Raw genomic sequence first — 14,971 nt, 5'->3', positions numbered from 1 at the left:
CATAGTGAAACGGGTTTCGATTGTATCTAGTACGTGTGGATCTCACAGATCCATTGTGTCTTTCTCTTTCCTATTGGAAAAATTCAATGACCGAGAGGAGTTCTATCCTAATGAAACGTTGCTGGAGAACGGATGAATAGAACTATAATGAAAAAAAATCGTCCCATGCTTTCTAATGTTGGTTTGTCAAATTCTTTTTGGGCTAAAGCAGATTCAACAACTTGTTTTCTCATTAATCGATCAACCTCAACTGTCATCAATAATAAATAAAAAAAAGTCATATTAAGGTATAGTCTGGTACTCCCGCTAATTACTCCGATTTAAAGAATTTTTGTTGTCCTTTGTATGCTTATGCTGATACTTAATAATTATGTCTCTACTCTCTAGTCCCATACTCTAGTGCAGTGGGATCTCTCATACGATATGGTCTTGTCCAGATTTAACACATGCTATTAGTGTTATAAGCAGATGCATGGTGTGATATTAGATATTAGATATTAGATATACAAATTTAAATGTTATTAGTACACGTGTATTTGTGCGTGCACTATTACGTGACTAGATTTAACACATGTTAGTGTTGTTACTTGCAACACTTTTAACAATTTCTTTATAATACAAAATTACTCAATCCAATCGTTAACTCCTTATAAGTAACAATTTTATAAAATTATGAAAATAAAACTTATCACTTCATCGCACTATTTTATCTTGATAGGTAATATATTATTTAAAATATAAATAAATATTCATTGTTAGACAGCATAGCAACAAATATCCAATTTATGAAAAATTGATATACATGATTAGAAGGCTTTCATTTTTCTAATTTCTTTCTCTATTAATTGAAGCATACCAGATAAAGTTAGCTATGTCGAGATGAAATGAGGGAATCAATGACAAGAATAAAATTGAATGCACGTTACTACTGCAACAATTGTCTTCCAGTTGCAGCTCATCATTACTCCGTTATTAGAACTGCGGAATGCCACTAATAGTTTGAATGATTTCGAGAACCGTTCACCCGGTTTTGAACAAGCTTGATGGAACCTAAAAGAAGAGAACACGGAGTTATATAAAGAAAAAGTAGGAGGAAGTAAGAAATATGTAATATTATTCATGTATTGCATGCAAATCCATCACTTGAGGTGTTAATCAAACTAAAATTAAAATATGCTACAACTATAACGCATTCTCTAGCTCTAGTTTATAACTCAACAAATCCATGATTTTCCAAAAATAAACAGAGCTTTACAAATAATAAAGCCAAAAACAGGAAGCATGGAATACCAAGTTTTTCTTCAGTTTTTGAAGAGAACCTAGCATGCCGTTTAGTGACATTAACTACTATGAAGAAATGGATTACCTTCACATGATGAGGCATGATCTTGACATCAAATGGAACATGAAGCCATGCTTCAGGTGAGTGCAGAAGAAAATTCTCTGGCTTACTGGTATAAACATCTGCATACTGATGAATGTTATAAGCGAAAGCAGATTCTTGTCCTGTGCTAGCCAGGAATGTTGCTCCAAAAGATCTATTAAACATCATCTTCATCTTGCTTCGTGCTTTTTGTCTCTCCTCATTAAGTTCTTCAAGAAGTGAATTGAAAGCTGTAGTTCTTGAACTACTAGATGCAGTTGCATGCAATTTACCAAGTAGTTCCTGTATAATATGCAACTTTGCCTGCATTTTTCAACAGGATACAATGCATAAAATGTGACAGCTTTAAAAGTAGTTGAAGAAAGAAATTATACCAAAAATAATCAACCAAAATGCAGAACTATGTACCTTTTTATAATAATTTAATAACTATAAAAACATGTTCATTTAAACCTTTTTCTCAATAATATTAAATTTAAATGTATGGCACAAATCCAATGAATCACTTGCGTGGTTGTACTAACTTTCATAATGTCCATAGGTTCCAAAAACATCTGGTACTTTTTAAGTGGAAGGCAGGGAAAGTATTATACAGTTATCCTTTTGTCACAACATACAAGCACGCTCTCAAATAGAAGGAAAACTAAATTAAGCACTAATTTGATTTACTTCTTAGATAAAAACTTTAGTTTTAGTATTTCACTGTGTAAGAAAATAAGCATTTGCAATTCATCTGTCAACTTTTCAATTAAATTCATGGTATTTAGTAAGGTTTAAGATGGGCTCATAATCATGAAATTGGCTCAATATCCATAAGAAATCGTTACATATTAAACTATTCATGCCATAATTTAGGAAAAGTATGTGAAAAACAATAATTTGTGTCAGTGCACACTAAAAAAGGCAACAACAATGTCATAAACTATTGATCCCAACATGTATTTATACTAATTACTAAATCTCTATGCAAGAGACAATTCCATGAACTAATGATCCCAAAACTTCTCCTGAATCACTCACTCCTAAAACTCTTAAACATAAAGAATAAAATAGTTTTGGTTGGTGAATCTTCAATACAACCACTTAGGGAAAGTAACAGGAAACCATCAACAGTATATGCACAAAGAAAGTATGAAGTTGCAAATAAATAACGTCAATATGAACAAAAATTTGAAGGTACCTGCTCAGAGCGGTAGGTATCTTCATTTTGTATTTGTATTTCGCTCTGCAATGTTAAAGAAACACACTTCATATAAATGTCCATGTTTCTGATGTTAACTATGACAAAAGTTCTACAGCCATCAGTGCCTAATTAAGAAATATATCAATTTAAAAGAGCACTCAGTAAGCATGATTTAACTAAAAAATAAAATTGCCAAACACAATTTTATTAATGAATAATCATGTAGCAACTGCATAACCAACAGGAACTTTGAAGATTCATATTCGCCTTTAGCAGCTGTGTAACCAACAGGCACTTTGAAGATTCAACAACTACCATTCTAAACAATCATAACCGTCATCACATATAGGAACAACAGTAAGTTTTACTTTTCCTAGGGCCAGTTTTCATATAAATGACAAAAAATTCTTTGACAACATGTATATAATGTTATTGTCATTGTCTAAGTTAACAATATAATGAATAACTGAAGAACAAAACAAGCAAACTCATGCAAAGAACAAAGTAACCAATTCCTAAAGCTAGGCTGATAGAGAGGAGAGCTTCAGTGGTAATGGAGTTTGTGTCTTACACCCAGCCAATAGTGGACTCACACTACCACTCAGCATGGACAAGTAAGCAAGAAGTGATTACACACACTGGCAATGGATAAACCAAGCTACGGTGCCACTTGATGTAGAGGAGAAACAACACTTAAAAGCCCGGCTGATAAGAGGGGAGATCTCCAATATAAATGAGAGTTCATATTTCACACTTACACCCAGCTGGTATAAGACAGATTTCTGCTTCACAAACATGGGCAAGTATGAATGGTCCATCATAAGTTCTGTTAAATGAACCAACCCCATTGGAAGATTGACCATACAAAATGTCTAAACTTGTATATATTTGTTGTCGGCAAACAAGATATGATAAAGTATTTTCATGCCTGTTTTCCAGTGAGTTATGAAACCCATAGACAGAGGAATGTCTACTCTTATCTGTCTATAAAAGTAATGAGAAATAATGACAAACAAGCTCAAAATCTACATGAAACTGGATTAGATTACAGACGTGCCTCTAGTTCATGGATGATTGCTGCTGTACGCCAGCCTGCCTTTGAGGGGCCTCTTAAGTCACTAAATAGGTGATCTCCAAAATATATCACCTAATGAAAAATGTGAATTTTAGCATTCTAGAGGTTCCATGTGAAAGAATATTTAAGAAACATTCTGTATTTGCTTTATACTTAAAACTTATTGTATGTAAATAGAAATATTACACAGCATGGTTTATTATCAAACATCAAATAAAGCATACCTCTGGGCCATTCCACTTGGTTATTTGGAGAAAGGATTTGAGGCATCCATGATAATAAATTTTATCTGGTAGAAATTCATCAACCTTGGTAAAAGTTAATGTGTCATTCTTTGTGTCATAACAACTGCATGGAAGAACCAATGATGTTCAGGACCTTTGCAAGGATTTCAAAATTCAAGAATAGAAACTCAAAAAGAGATGACAATGGAAAGAAATGATAGGTAAAAATGTTTGACCAAAGAAAATGATCCGCATTAGCTTCATGTCAAGAAAATTATTGGTTTCTAGATTGTATCCTCCGTTTCCCCTTTCATCACTATAATTCTGAAGAGAGCAACATTCAAATGATCTAGTCCTGAAGTCAGCTTTGTTTTTTTCATAGTAATAAAAAAATAAAAGGTTTATAGCACAACGTTACCCCAAATATCCTTTACTAAAGTAGAACAGAATAAGAAGAATTAAGTTAGAAAATAGAAAATAAGCACCATATCACATAGAAAAAATTAGATGTATAGGATACATACCGGAATGGATGCTCAGATGTATAAAACTGTGGTTTATTGGCCTTAGCAATCACAACATCAAACAGTTCCGTCCAAGAGTCTCTACAATCCAGAGAATCCTAATCAACATTCAAGAATAAACTCAAGGAAATTATGTCCAGAAATGAAAAGTGCAAAACAATCATGAACCACAAAAATTACATTTAAAACTAAGTAAGGAACTTTCAACCGAACAATTTAAAGAGACCTGAGTGCCAGTGTCATTGTGAACTATCTAAGTAATGTGTAATATAACATAACTCTAGCATACAGCTGCCCCTCCCTTGAAAAAAATTCAGGCCAAGTTTCAACTTTCAAGTAAATTCCATCTTCTCCTTCATGAGAACAAGTGGAAAAGACCCTAAAAGATGATAATTTTACTCCAAAACACTAAATGATTACAAGTGAAATAATTGAAATTAGGTCATAGAGAGAAACCAGATTATAGTTAACGGCTAGAAGTAATGACACAATGGACAAGTAGAGAACTTGTGTATGTGGCCTTCATAACAGCTACTTATAAACATAATTTGTTTTACACATTTTCCCCTGATAGAAGAATTTGTTAAAACTTAAAATAAAGAACAAAAGATATAATTAGGATATGGGATTCTTCTAAACGGAAGAACATGCACTTGTATATCTACTAAGACATGTGTGCACTATCCTAAGGTTTGTGGATACATGTCTTACAATAAAGAATAAGACCATAACTTCCCAGTTCTCCAGAATTTTCTGATAAAGTTAAATATTCATCTTTACAAGTTACTAAAATGAAATAGTGCATTTTAATCAGCAAGAGAACTGAAAACTATGTACAGTTGATCTCCATTCTAGACTCTTTCCTTCATCATCTAAATGTAAATTACAATCATCAATTCATCATATTATTATAACTGACTGCATTCATTTTTCCACCTATACTCTTTTGGTACTCTTTGAAGAATAATTGCACCAGGATGAAAGAAAAGAACACATAAGTATATTAGAGTTGGAGCTCTGAAGCTGTTGAATAATTGAACCAAATATGATTTTCATGCCATGTAGATAATAATTGGGAAATACCATATTCCAAATTAAGGGAAAAAATATTAAACTTCAACTGGCAGTGAAGTCTTAATAAAAAAAATTCCATGATAACGTCATATGGTTTCCTGTTAATCAAATACCTCCAACATAAAACGCATCCCTCCATCCACAAAATAATAAGGAGAATTAGTCAACAGGAAAAGCTTCTTCCCCCGCTCCCTTAGCATCTTAAGATAACGTAATATCTTTCCCTGAAATATTTGCCCACAAATGAATAACTGCAAACTCTTAATCAGAGAATAAAATAATTCAATCTATTGGACAACATGAAATAGATTGAAGGAAAATGGTTTGCACTTATAACTGGATTAAGATACTAGATCCTGAAATAGATTTTTGCTCATATCGTGGACCACTTATTGCAGCATCTATTGGACACACTCATGGACACCAGTTAAAGGAAATGGGTAAAATGGTTTGAACTTACATTTTTCACTAAGTATCTGTGTGGGTCAGATAGAATTCCTCTATGAACCAGGCCACTTCGATGGACATGGTCAATTGCACGAATAACATCTTCATAAATGTAGGAAGCATCAAATTCTAGCTTAGCATCAACAAAGTACTGAACTATATCTGCAAGAAGGCATGCCTACAGAGTAATAATGCAAACAATCAGTTCTCAACCTAAGAATTAACAGTGGAAAGAAACTTCACAAGTCAAATAGACAGCCCAAGAAGAGGCAAATGAAATTGGCAAAGGGAATTTTAACTTTCAATAGATTTTTCAAATTTCAAATGCATCAACTCCATCCATCATAGGAGTTTGCCCTTCAAATAGTGGTGTAATTTTTATAAATTCAATAAATTGGCAACATACTCTTCCCTTGGTGGTAGAGGTATAGCATAGCCCTAACAGTCTAAGAGACCTAGTTAGCTATGCAAAGCAGATCTCAAACCAATATTTTTGTAAGCTTTATATCAACAACAGAGACATTTAAAAGGAACAGAAACTTTGAGTGGAACAGTCAACAACAAAACAAATGGCAAATTGAAGAAGCAAGAGTAGTTAAGATTGAATATACTAGGTCAAGTCCCATTAAGGGTGCATTTGGATAAACTTTTGAAAAAGGTACTCTTATTCTTATTGGAAAAGTAACAAAGCACCAAAACTACTTTTCTGGAGCTTTTGCTTTTTTTTCAATTTTTTTTTTAAATAACACCAAAAAACTTGTGCCCTTAAAGGAACAAATTTGTTTCTTACAATGGTAATAAACAGAGATGTAACTTTACCCCACATCCTATGTCTATTTCTAATGACTGGGCTCAAACACAGAAAGATACTGCAGCATGGCCATTCTGGATGTATGTTGAAGGCGATATGTGGATGGTAGTCAATTATTTGTGTAACTTTATGACATGCATACTCAGGATAACAATAATCTTCTTTGACATATGAAGAGTACAAGACACACTGCATAACAGTTCACTGAGGCAAAGCTCCAACGTTGCACATCACAAAAGCAGAAGTTATTATTGAATGACAGGACAACAGGGAACTAACCTCACTGAAGCAGAAGAAATCCATCAAACCAACAAGTGATCGAGCATGATCACGACCAATATGCCGCGTGCCATATATGTCACGTATTTCTGTATGGCTTAGCTGTAAAATTATACAAAAGAAAGAAATTGTTATAAACACTATTTTACTGGCACTATTTTCATTTCTGTAACAACAGACAAACTATGCTGACTGACAAACTAGCATTTAGTTTGTCCTTATGCAATCTATAAAACCCTAACTAACATTACACAGTTCCAATTGTATGTGGATAATTAGAACCACAGAGACGCTCCATAAAAAGTTTAAAACCAAATGAAAATAAACAATAGAAGCTAATAAGATGCACGCAACTGCCAAATGAAACAAAAACAATCAGTGCCGCATACCCTGCGTCTTCCAAAGAAGCATCCATCCGGCTCAATTGAACCAAAGAAATCCAGCTTCATGAGGCACCCTTTTGACTTATCATAGTATAGGCCTCTAATGGGGAAAGTTGGATCATATTTAAAACTCGTGCAAACCTCCGGATACCTAAGCTGAAAGGAGCAACAAGATGAGTAAGGAAAGGAACCATAGTCATAAAGCAGGACTGTGTTGTCAGAGCTAACCTCATTAACCAAGTACTCCTTGGCAAGGTCATATATCAAAGTCTGTAAATCAGACGAGTAATGCGCCAATGTGTAATCATAGTCGAACCCATAAACTTGCAATTGGTCCAATCTCACGTTCTTATTCACATATATGCCTAATCCAATACACATAAGAAAGATAAAAAAAAAAAAAAAAAAACGATCAACATTCAGAAACAATGCAATTTCAAAACAAGTTGAAGCGAACCGATCATCTAACGAACCTTTAGGATTCATTTTGGGCATTTCCCGGAGCGCATCGGGAATACTGAGAAAACTCTGTTTGGCAGCTTCGAATTTGCGACGGAGAGCGAATATCTCCTCATCGTCGGACTTCAATAGAAAATGTTTCGAAGATTCAACGACGCTGTAGCTTCGAGAGCTTCCCGAAAACCCTACACTATACAAGGCTCAGCTAAACGGTTTCTCATGTAGCCGTTAAACGCGATTTTTGTCTTTTTCTTTTTCCTATTTCTAACGTTTGTTTACAGAAGAAAAAGAAACAAACAGGTAGAAGGCAGTATAGTAATAATTACTATGGACGTTTGAAAACGGATTAAAAAGGGAATAATAATAATAATAAATGAAGTGATGAAAAGGAAAAGACCTGGTCGAAGTGGAGAAGATGAAAGCAGCGTCCCCTGCGAGGAAGGAAATAGAAGAATGAGTGATAAGCAACAATGTAACGTTGAAGAAGAATGAGTCATATACGTACGTGTATGGAGAAACGGAGAAGGTTACGAATACGAAGGGAGGCCATTTGATTTGGATTGAGATTTACGTGCAATGCAAAGTTGAAGTGAAATGGCTTTACGATTGAGTTTTTGTGTGTGGCCTCAAACTGCGGGGAAAGCAACCTTGCTTTTACGCGGCCTTTCCCAACGAATTTTAGTTTTTGTGGACCAGCTAAGAAATCTAAGTAGAAAAATGATGTTATACACTCATGACTCAACTCTGTGTATAGACCGAATTTATTTTTTCATTCATAACAGTTCAACTCACATATTTACAACAATTTGGCTAGACTTTCTTAAAATGTATACGGACGGAGTGAAATCAACCATGGAAGCTGAATTGGTGAAGAAAGCGTGTGAATTGTTGTAAATTTTTTTATATTTGTCTAAAACTTTAACTGATAAAAAAAACCCAAGTTAATTGAAAAATTAAAAGAAAAACATTGATTGATAATATAACTAATATTTCTGTCGAGATAAATATTTATTATATAACTATAATTATAGTTTATGATTAATAAATAATTTTAACTATACAAATTATATTTATATTTATTATAAATAATTTTAATTGTGATATAAAATTATTTTTAATTAAAATGAATAAACAATGAAAAAATAAAATATAAAAATAAGGATAGTTTGAAATAATTGAGAGAAATATTTTTTAATTAATTATAAAATAGTGTAAAATACATCTTTCAATAAAGAAAAAGTAATAAGAAATTGTATTTACGAAAAAATAAAAAAAAAAATTAGAACTTCACTTTTCTAACTAAAAATTATAATTTATAATATAAAATAAAATTACATTGCATATTAAAAAGTGAGGCCCATGTTTAAATGATAAGGATAAAACTAAATTAAGTTACCAAATTATCTAACGACAGGAACAAGAAAAAAGGATACCATGGGTGAAAGAAATTTCATAGAATTGACATGTATCGTCAATTGGACAGTTTTAATAACCATTTCAAAGAAAATTTAGAAGTATTAATCAAAACCTTTTCCAGTGCAGTATAAAGACTGCCAATTTGTATAGTACATTTTCTTTATATCCTTTTTATAATATTTTCTATTTATATTTCTCTTTCCATAGACATTATTATTTTTTAGCATTCTTGTTAACAGTAATTAATTACTTATATTAATATAATCTAAATTTAAATATTTTCTCGGTAAACATAAAGCTATTTTTTATAATGATATATTATATAATATTATATTATATTGAAATGATAAGAGGGATCATTCAACGTGATTTAGTTATAAGGAATAGCATGGCTTTAATATTTTAGCATCCCGTCAACATGGCCTTAAATTTAATATTTTGTTGATTTGATCATTGGACTTTTTCTGATGTTATTAAAGTAGGATACTGTGCCTCTAAAAAAAATAAGTAAGATACTGTGGGTATAAATATCGGGAAAAATACTTCTATGCAGCACACGGGAAGAGAGTGATCCCAGATCTGCTTTATTCCATAGCAAGAAAAATTCATGGAATCTATCTTTTTAAAGTTCAACAATAGTTTCAGTCCACTGATTTGAATGATAAATAAATAATGATGGTTAGACATAGTTGAACAAATTTGATTATGGTGAGATTAAATCTCCTAGTGGATTTCACTATACGCTGCTTCATGCACAGCTTTAATTTCTCTTTTCTTAGGTGGTCCGTACCATCTTGCCGCTGTTATTATCCCTCTACCATCTATTACGCCCATTCATGCCAATGTGACCAAAAGAACATAAAACCCACATCAACAAACCAAATACAGCCCCACCTATCCCTATCCCATTGAAAGGAAGATCCATACTGGGAGGTTTATTTATTATTCTTCCTTCTCGATACTATCTCTGATGCCCAGGCTTTGCCAGTTTCAGTTTGGAACTTCCCTGCAAAAGGGTAACAATTTTCTTCAATGCATTATCAAAACTATCAAATCATAAAAAGTAGATAATTGATAATTTGTAAACAAGTGAAAAAAGAAATTATGGAAAAAAATGAATCAAAAAACAAGTGAACAATTCATCCATCCTCCAACACATGATCAACTAATTCAAGGCACCTCTTCAGTGCTCAACTTTTACCAACTGAACAAAATAAGATCAAATTCATAGGATCAAACCCCACATCAAGTAGGAACTTTGAAAGCTATATTTTTAAATGTCATGTGACATTCCATCTCATGTTAGCAACCATGTACTACTGATAACTGAGGCTTATCCATGTTGTTCCACACATACAAAAGAAGGGGCAGGTAAAGAAATCATTAATGTGGAATTTCTTTTTGTTAACAAACACGATATTGGCCTCAATCATTCAACTTCAGAACATAAACTAATAAATCACACTTTGAAGAAAACCATACCAGCAGTTGACCAGAAAAATTCATCCAGATCCTTCCCCTGCTCTGCAAAAGGTCATGGGAGAACAAATTTCAGAAGATCTAGACCATATGGATTTTACACAAACAAATCTACAAATGAAAATAGCAATCACCAAAATACCCCACTCATTCCAATGTTTGTAGCATAGTATAAATTTTAAACTCTAAATGCATCATGTACGGGAATTTAAAACAATTATTGAGGTTGTACTTCTTACGTAATTTTTGTTAGTAATCTTAACTAGGAGAATGCATCCGGCATTCTTCTACATACCACACCACACTTTTACAAAATTAGAATATTACAACTGAGTAGTCAAAATCAATATTTGTCATATGAGTAGATAACAGAGGAGACGAACCAAATGCAAGAACACCGTGACATAGTAGATAACACCGTTATTTTTGCCATTCTACCAAAAACGCCCATGACATAAAATTACTGATTACAGAGACATTTGTAAAAATATGAATGCACAGTTTAATAGTTGTTCATCCTCATCATCCTTATTGTAATACAATTTATCAGTTGTCACCAAAGATACCCTATACACAACAAATATCCTAGCTAGAATATTATATATAGGCTGAGTTTGTTTAAACTTAAAAAAAACAACTTTAAAATAAGTTCTTTTTATATAAGCGTTTTTTTAAGAAATAGATAGGATTTACTTCTTAAAATAAACAGAAAACTGTTTTTCTTAAGCAGAGGCAGTTTAAACAAACAGTAAAAAAACATAAAGTTGCTTATTTTATTAAAATAAGCACTTATTTCAACAAATAAGTTTAAACAAACTGGCCCATAATAGTCAACTTGTTGCCAAAGATGATAAAACTTATCAGTTATCACAACCTCTAACCCTCCACCCACCTTGTCTTAATTATAGAGGCCACTCATCCAATCCAGGAAGACCATGGTGCCAAAAGTTTAACATGCGTTAAATTTAGCATCACTTGCATAAATTCCTTGACAATCAATATTGTAATATGTATTGTTTGAAGAATTGACAAGCAACTCTACAAGGACTGTATATGATAATAATAAAATGAAAAGATATTAAGAAAAATAGAATTGAAAATTTCTCTCACCAACTTCATATTCCAAAGCTTGGAGTATCATCTCCACCTGTATGGAACAAAATTTATAGAATCAAAACAAATAGTTGTGAAGATGGCAAGAACCAAAGGTATTTTAAATGCAGGCCAAAATGTTACATAATCATTGTAAATGAATCAAAATCATCTGCCAGACAGAATATTAACAATAAATGAGCTACTTATTATTTTTGTTTCTTCCTTTTAACCATAAGTTAAATCCAGGAAGGCCCAAATGCAATTTATCCCAACCCCTTAGGGAAAAAGAAAAGTACATTACATAATTAGATTTAAATTAAAAATGGCGGTGAAAAGATTCAAAGCAAAGGAAAACAATAGTTGAACAGCATCATCACACTAGCATCTTCTCCCTTTTAATGAAACAGATAAATTAATCTGTATAAACCAGTATACAGTTTTTAAAGAAGCTGAAACAGACAAGGAAATATATCACGAAAATCTAAAACGAAAGTCCATAATTCATGAATCACAATACCTAATTATTATCAGTCAAAAACCTGAGGCTAGCTCACTTGGTTGGGACATTGCAAGTTCTCGGGAAAAGGTTCAATACTCCCTCCTAATGGAACAGCCCTTTCACATTACCCTAGTTTCTCTACCTCACTCTCTGCCCCCCATCCCCCTAGTGGGGACCTCTTAATCCGTTAGGCACAATTACCCATCTAATGATGCAGCCTCCCTAGGCCATAGCAGGGTATTGTACCAAACACACACAAGTCAAAAGGTATGGCTCAAATGTGACTCATTGAAAGACAATAGCAAAAAAGCCACAAACCTTGTCAAGGTCCTTGACAAATTTAGCTTCTGGGGAAGAATTTGCTTCATACTCCATCCACAACTCTGCTATTTCCATTGCTTCAATATGACAATTCAATTAAAAACCAAGAGTTGTGAGTTTTCATTATTATCTCATTAACAAACTCATGTACAGAGTGAAAAAAAAGTACCTGTAGATCCTCCTCCAAGTACTTTACACATATGATCTAGTGCTGCCTGTTCTCGTTGATTCTTTTCTGCTTTAGAAACTCCATCCAATGGAGTTATGTCCCCAACAATTGCTATTAAAGAAAGCACCAAAGTGAACAAATGAAATTGTAGATCAGAACTTTGAAGAGAGCATGAGATATAGATGATATTGTACTCTTGTGTTCAAGCTCCTAATAACTTGAAAACCCAAAATCTCCTTTAATAAAACCAAAATAGGGGTTACAAACACATTGTGAATTTGCATGCATCAAATCAACCAGCTGGCATTATGAAATTCAAATTCACTCATGTGAACTTCCAGTCTTTTATCAAGTTATCATCGCGTGTAACATGAAAACAGCAGAATGCTGGGGAGAAATCTATGTGTATGTGTTAGTTTCCAGATCAATAATCAAATTGCATCATAAAAACTTATTGCTGTCAGGGTTTCCACCTGCAACACTATGGTATTCGTAACTAATCTATTTTCAAAATTCAAACGTAACCTGGCCCATGCATTCACTCAGTCTCATCCATTGTTTCGGTTTATTTGCATTTCACCAGATTATTACTTTCCAGCTGAATTCAGCCAAACTTGTCCACTATATTATATCATTATTCATAAACAATAGTTTAGGCATGCAGAACCACTTTTACCAGGCACAGACAAATAACACAAAGCAAGCATTAGCATACCCTCTGCAATGTCATGAACAATAGCCATTTTAATGCACCTGAAAGAAAAAAAAAAAGTTTCAGAAAACCTACCTCCCATCCTAAGGTTAAAAGGTGCATTGCCAAAAGAAAGTCATTAATAAACATATATACAGCTGAGGAAAAAGGAAGGTGGATTAACTTGTTTCGGTCTACACCGGGGACATCTGATGCAACCAGAGCCATCAAACTCATTCGATACATATGATCGGCTATAGATTCTGGATTCTTAACATCTTTTCGCACCCAACCTGTTCGCTTTGTTGTCTGTTTCAAATACCACACAAAATCCAAACAAGTTAGGGCACAACAAATTAAAAGCAGGCAAAGCAAAAAAAATAAAAAAAAAACAAACAAACAGCACTTGAGCAATCGAGCTTTTATTGAAGTCACATAAAGCCAATCAAATAAAACTTAAACCAAGCTTAGATTAACACGTACTGAGAATTTTAGCAACCAAAAATAAACAACCGTTATCTCTTTAATTTCTGCGGCACTTCTGATAAACGAAGAAGTACATTACTACAGAATAGAAAGCTAGTTTACTAAGAAGCACCTTGAGGCGGTGGCAGATAGAGAGGAAATCAATGGCGGAGGAAGCGAAAGGAGCGCCGTCGCGAAGCGCCGCGGAAGAAGGTGAAGCGGCCATGCGAGAAACCCTAGTGAAAGTCGCTGCGGAAGGTGCAACGAATTTGAATTTAAGGAAGGCGGTAGAAAGAAAAGGAGCAGGCGCACGGGAAAGAAGAGTGAATCGCATTCCACTAACAATTAATTAATTCCTTTGGATTCACTTCTCTTGTCTCTCCAGATTTTGTGGAAACTTCACACTTGGTGGTAGTAAAAGGATGCGGAGATGTGAAACGCCCAATTAGGGAGGAAATTTTCAGGACCATTAATTTTAAAATCAACGGTAAAATTAAATCAAAAACATTTTAAAATATAATGATTTGATCGATATTATTCGACTTTTATCTTTTTTTATAAATAATTCTCGATCAAATTTAATGAAAAGTATGCTTTCGATCCAACTTTAAAATAATCGGGATTAAGATCTTTTTCTTCAAATAAACCGGATTTGATCATTTTTAATTAATTTTCTATATATTTTTTAATTAGATCTCTAAATTTATATTTATTTTTTAATTAGGTCCTAATGCATCAATCTAATCAGAAAACCAATACAAATTTTTAAATCTAATTAAAAATTTATAAAACTCTTGACCCGCAAAGTAATTAAACTTTTTCTAATTTTAACAGAATATATTAATATAAAAATTTAATAATAGGTAAAAAATGGATTAGTTTGTTATTTTATACAATTTTGGTTCTCTCTCCTTTTTTTTGTAGAGAACTCCTATTTTATAGATGAAAAGAAAAAAAAAATATTTTTATGTAAGATTCACGAGACTTTTTTTT

At 33.0% G+C, this 14,971-nt stretch overlaps 2 protein-coding genes across 8 annotated transcripts; both read right to left on the bottom strand.

Moving 5' to 3' along the window:
• Nucleotides 1–820: 820 nt before the first annotated feature.
• LOC100819930 (5'-nucleotidase domain-containing protein DDB_G0275467) lies at nt 821–8,666 on the bottom strand. 6 transcript variants are annotated; one of them, XM_041011079.1, is made up of 14 exons: nt 8,349–8,658; nt 8,241–8,274; nt 7,858–8,033; nt 7,613–7,749; nt 7,391–7,540; nt 7,002–7,103; nt 5,925–6,089; nt 5,578–5,688; nt 4,391–4,488; nt 3,867–3,990; nt 3,625–3,714; nt 2,565–2,609; nt 1,367–1,687; nt 821–1,050 (listed from the first exon to the last, which is right to left on the bottom strand). In XM_041011079.1, the coding sequence occupies exons 3-14, from the start codon at nt 7,877–7,879 to the stop codon at nt 1,021–1,023; spliced, it is 1,395 nt and encodes a 464-aa protein (XP_040867013.1). In that variant the 5' UTR covers nt 7,880–8,033; nt 8,241–8,274; nt 8,349–8,658; the 3' UTR covers nt 821–1,020. The 6 variants fall into 6 exon arrangements, with proteins under 6 accessions (XP_040867013.1, XP_003549522.1, XP_025982292.1 ...); XM_003549474.4 differs by having other exon boundaries at nt 7,858–8,028; XM_026126507.2 differs by having other exon boundaries at nt 7,391–7,749; nt 7,858–8,028; nt 8,349–8,666.
• Nucleotides 8,667–9,819: 1,153 nt separating this feature from the next.
• Nucleotides 9,820–14,491, bottom strand: LOC100819398 (5'-deoxynucleotidase HDDC2). Of its 2 annotated transcripts, none has more exons than XM_003549473.5 (8): nt 14,112–14,491; nt 13,698–13,822; nt 13,538–13,575; nt 12,823–12,933; nt 12,651–12,730; nt 11,849–11,885; nt 10,742–10,783; nt 9,820–10,265 (listed from the first exon to the last, which is right to left on the bottom strand). In XM_003549473.5, the coding sequence occupies exons 1-8, from the start codon at nt 14,310–14,312 to the stop codon at nt 10,195–10,197; spliced, it is 705 nt and encodes a 234-aa protein (XP_003549521.2). In that variant the 5' UTR covers nt 14,313–14,491; the 3' UTR covers nt 9,820–10,194. The 2 variants fall into 2 exon arrangements, with proteins under 2 accessions (XP_003549521.2, XP_040867011.1); XM_041011077.1 differs by having other exon boundaries at nt 10,105–10,265; nt 10,742–10,778; nt 14,112–14,440.
• Nucleotides 14,492–14,971: the final 480 nt, after the last annotated feature.

The sequence above is a fragment of the Glycine max genome, chromosome 17 (genome assembly GCF_000004515.6).
Source record: "Glycine max cultivar Williams 82 chromosome 17, Glycine_max_v4.0, whole genome shotgun sequence".
In the NCBI taxonomy this organism is placed as follows: domain Eukaryota; kingdom Viridiplantae; phylum Streptophyta; class Magnoliopsida; order Fabales; family Fabaceae; genus Glycine; species Glycine max.
This window is presented reverse-complemented; position numbering and strand designations above follow the sequence as displayed.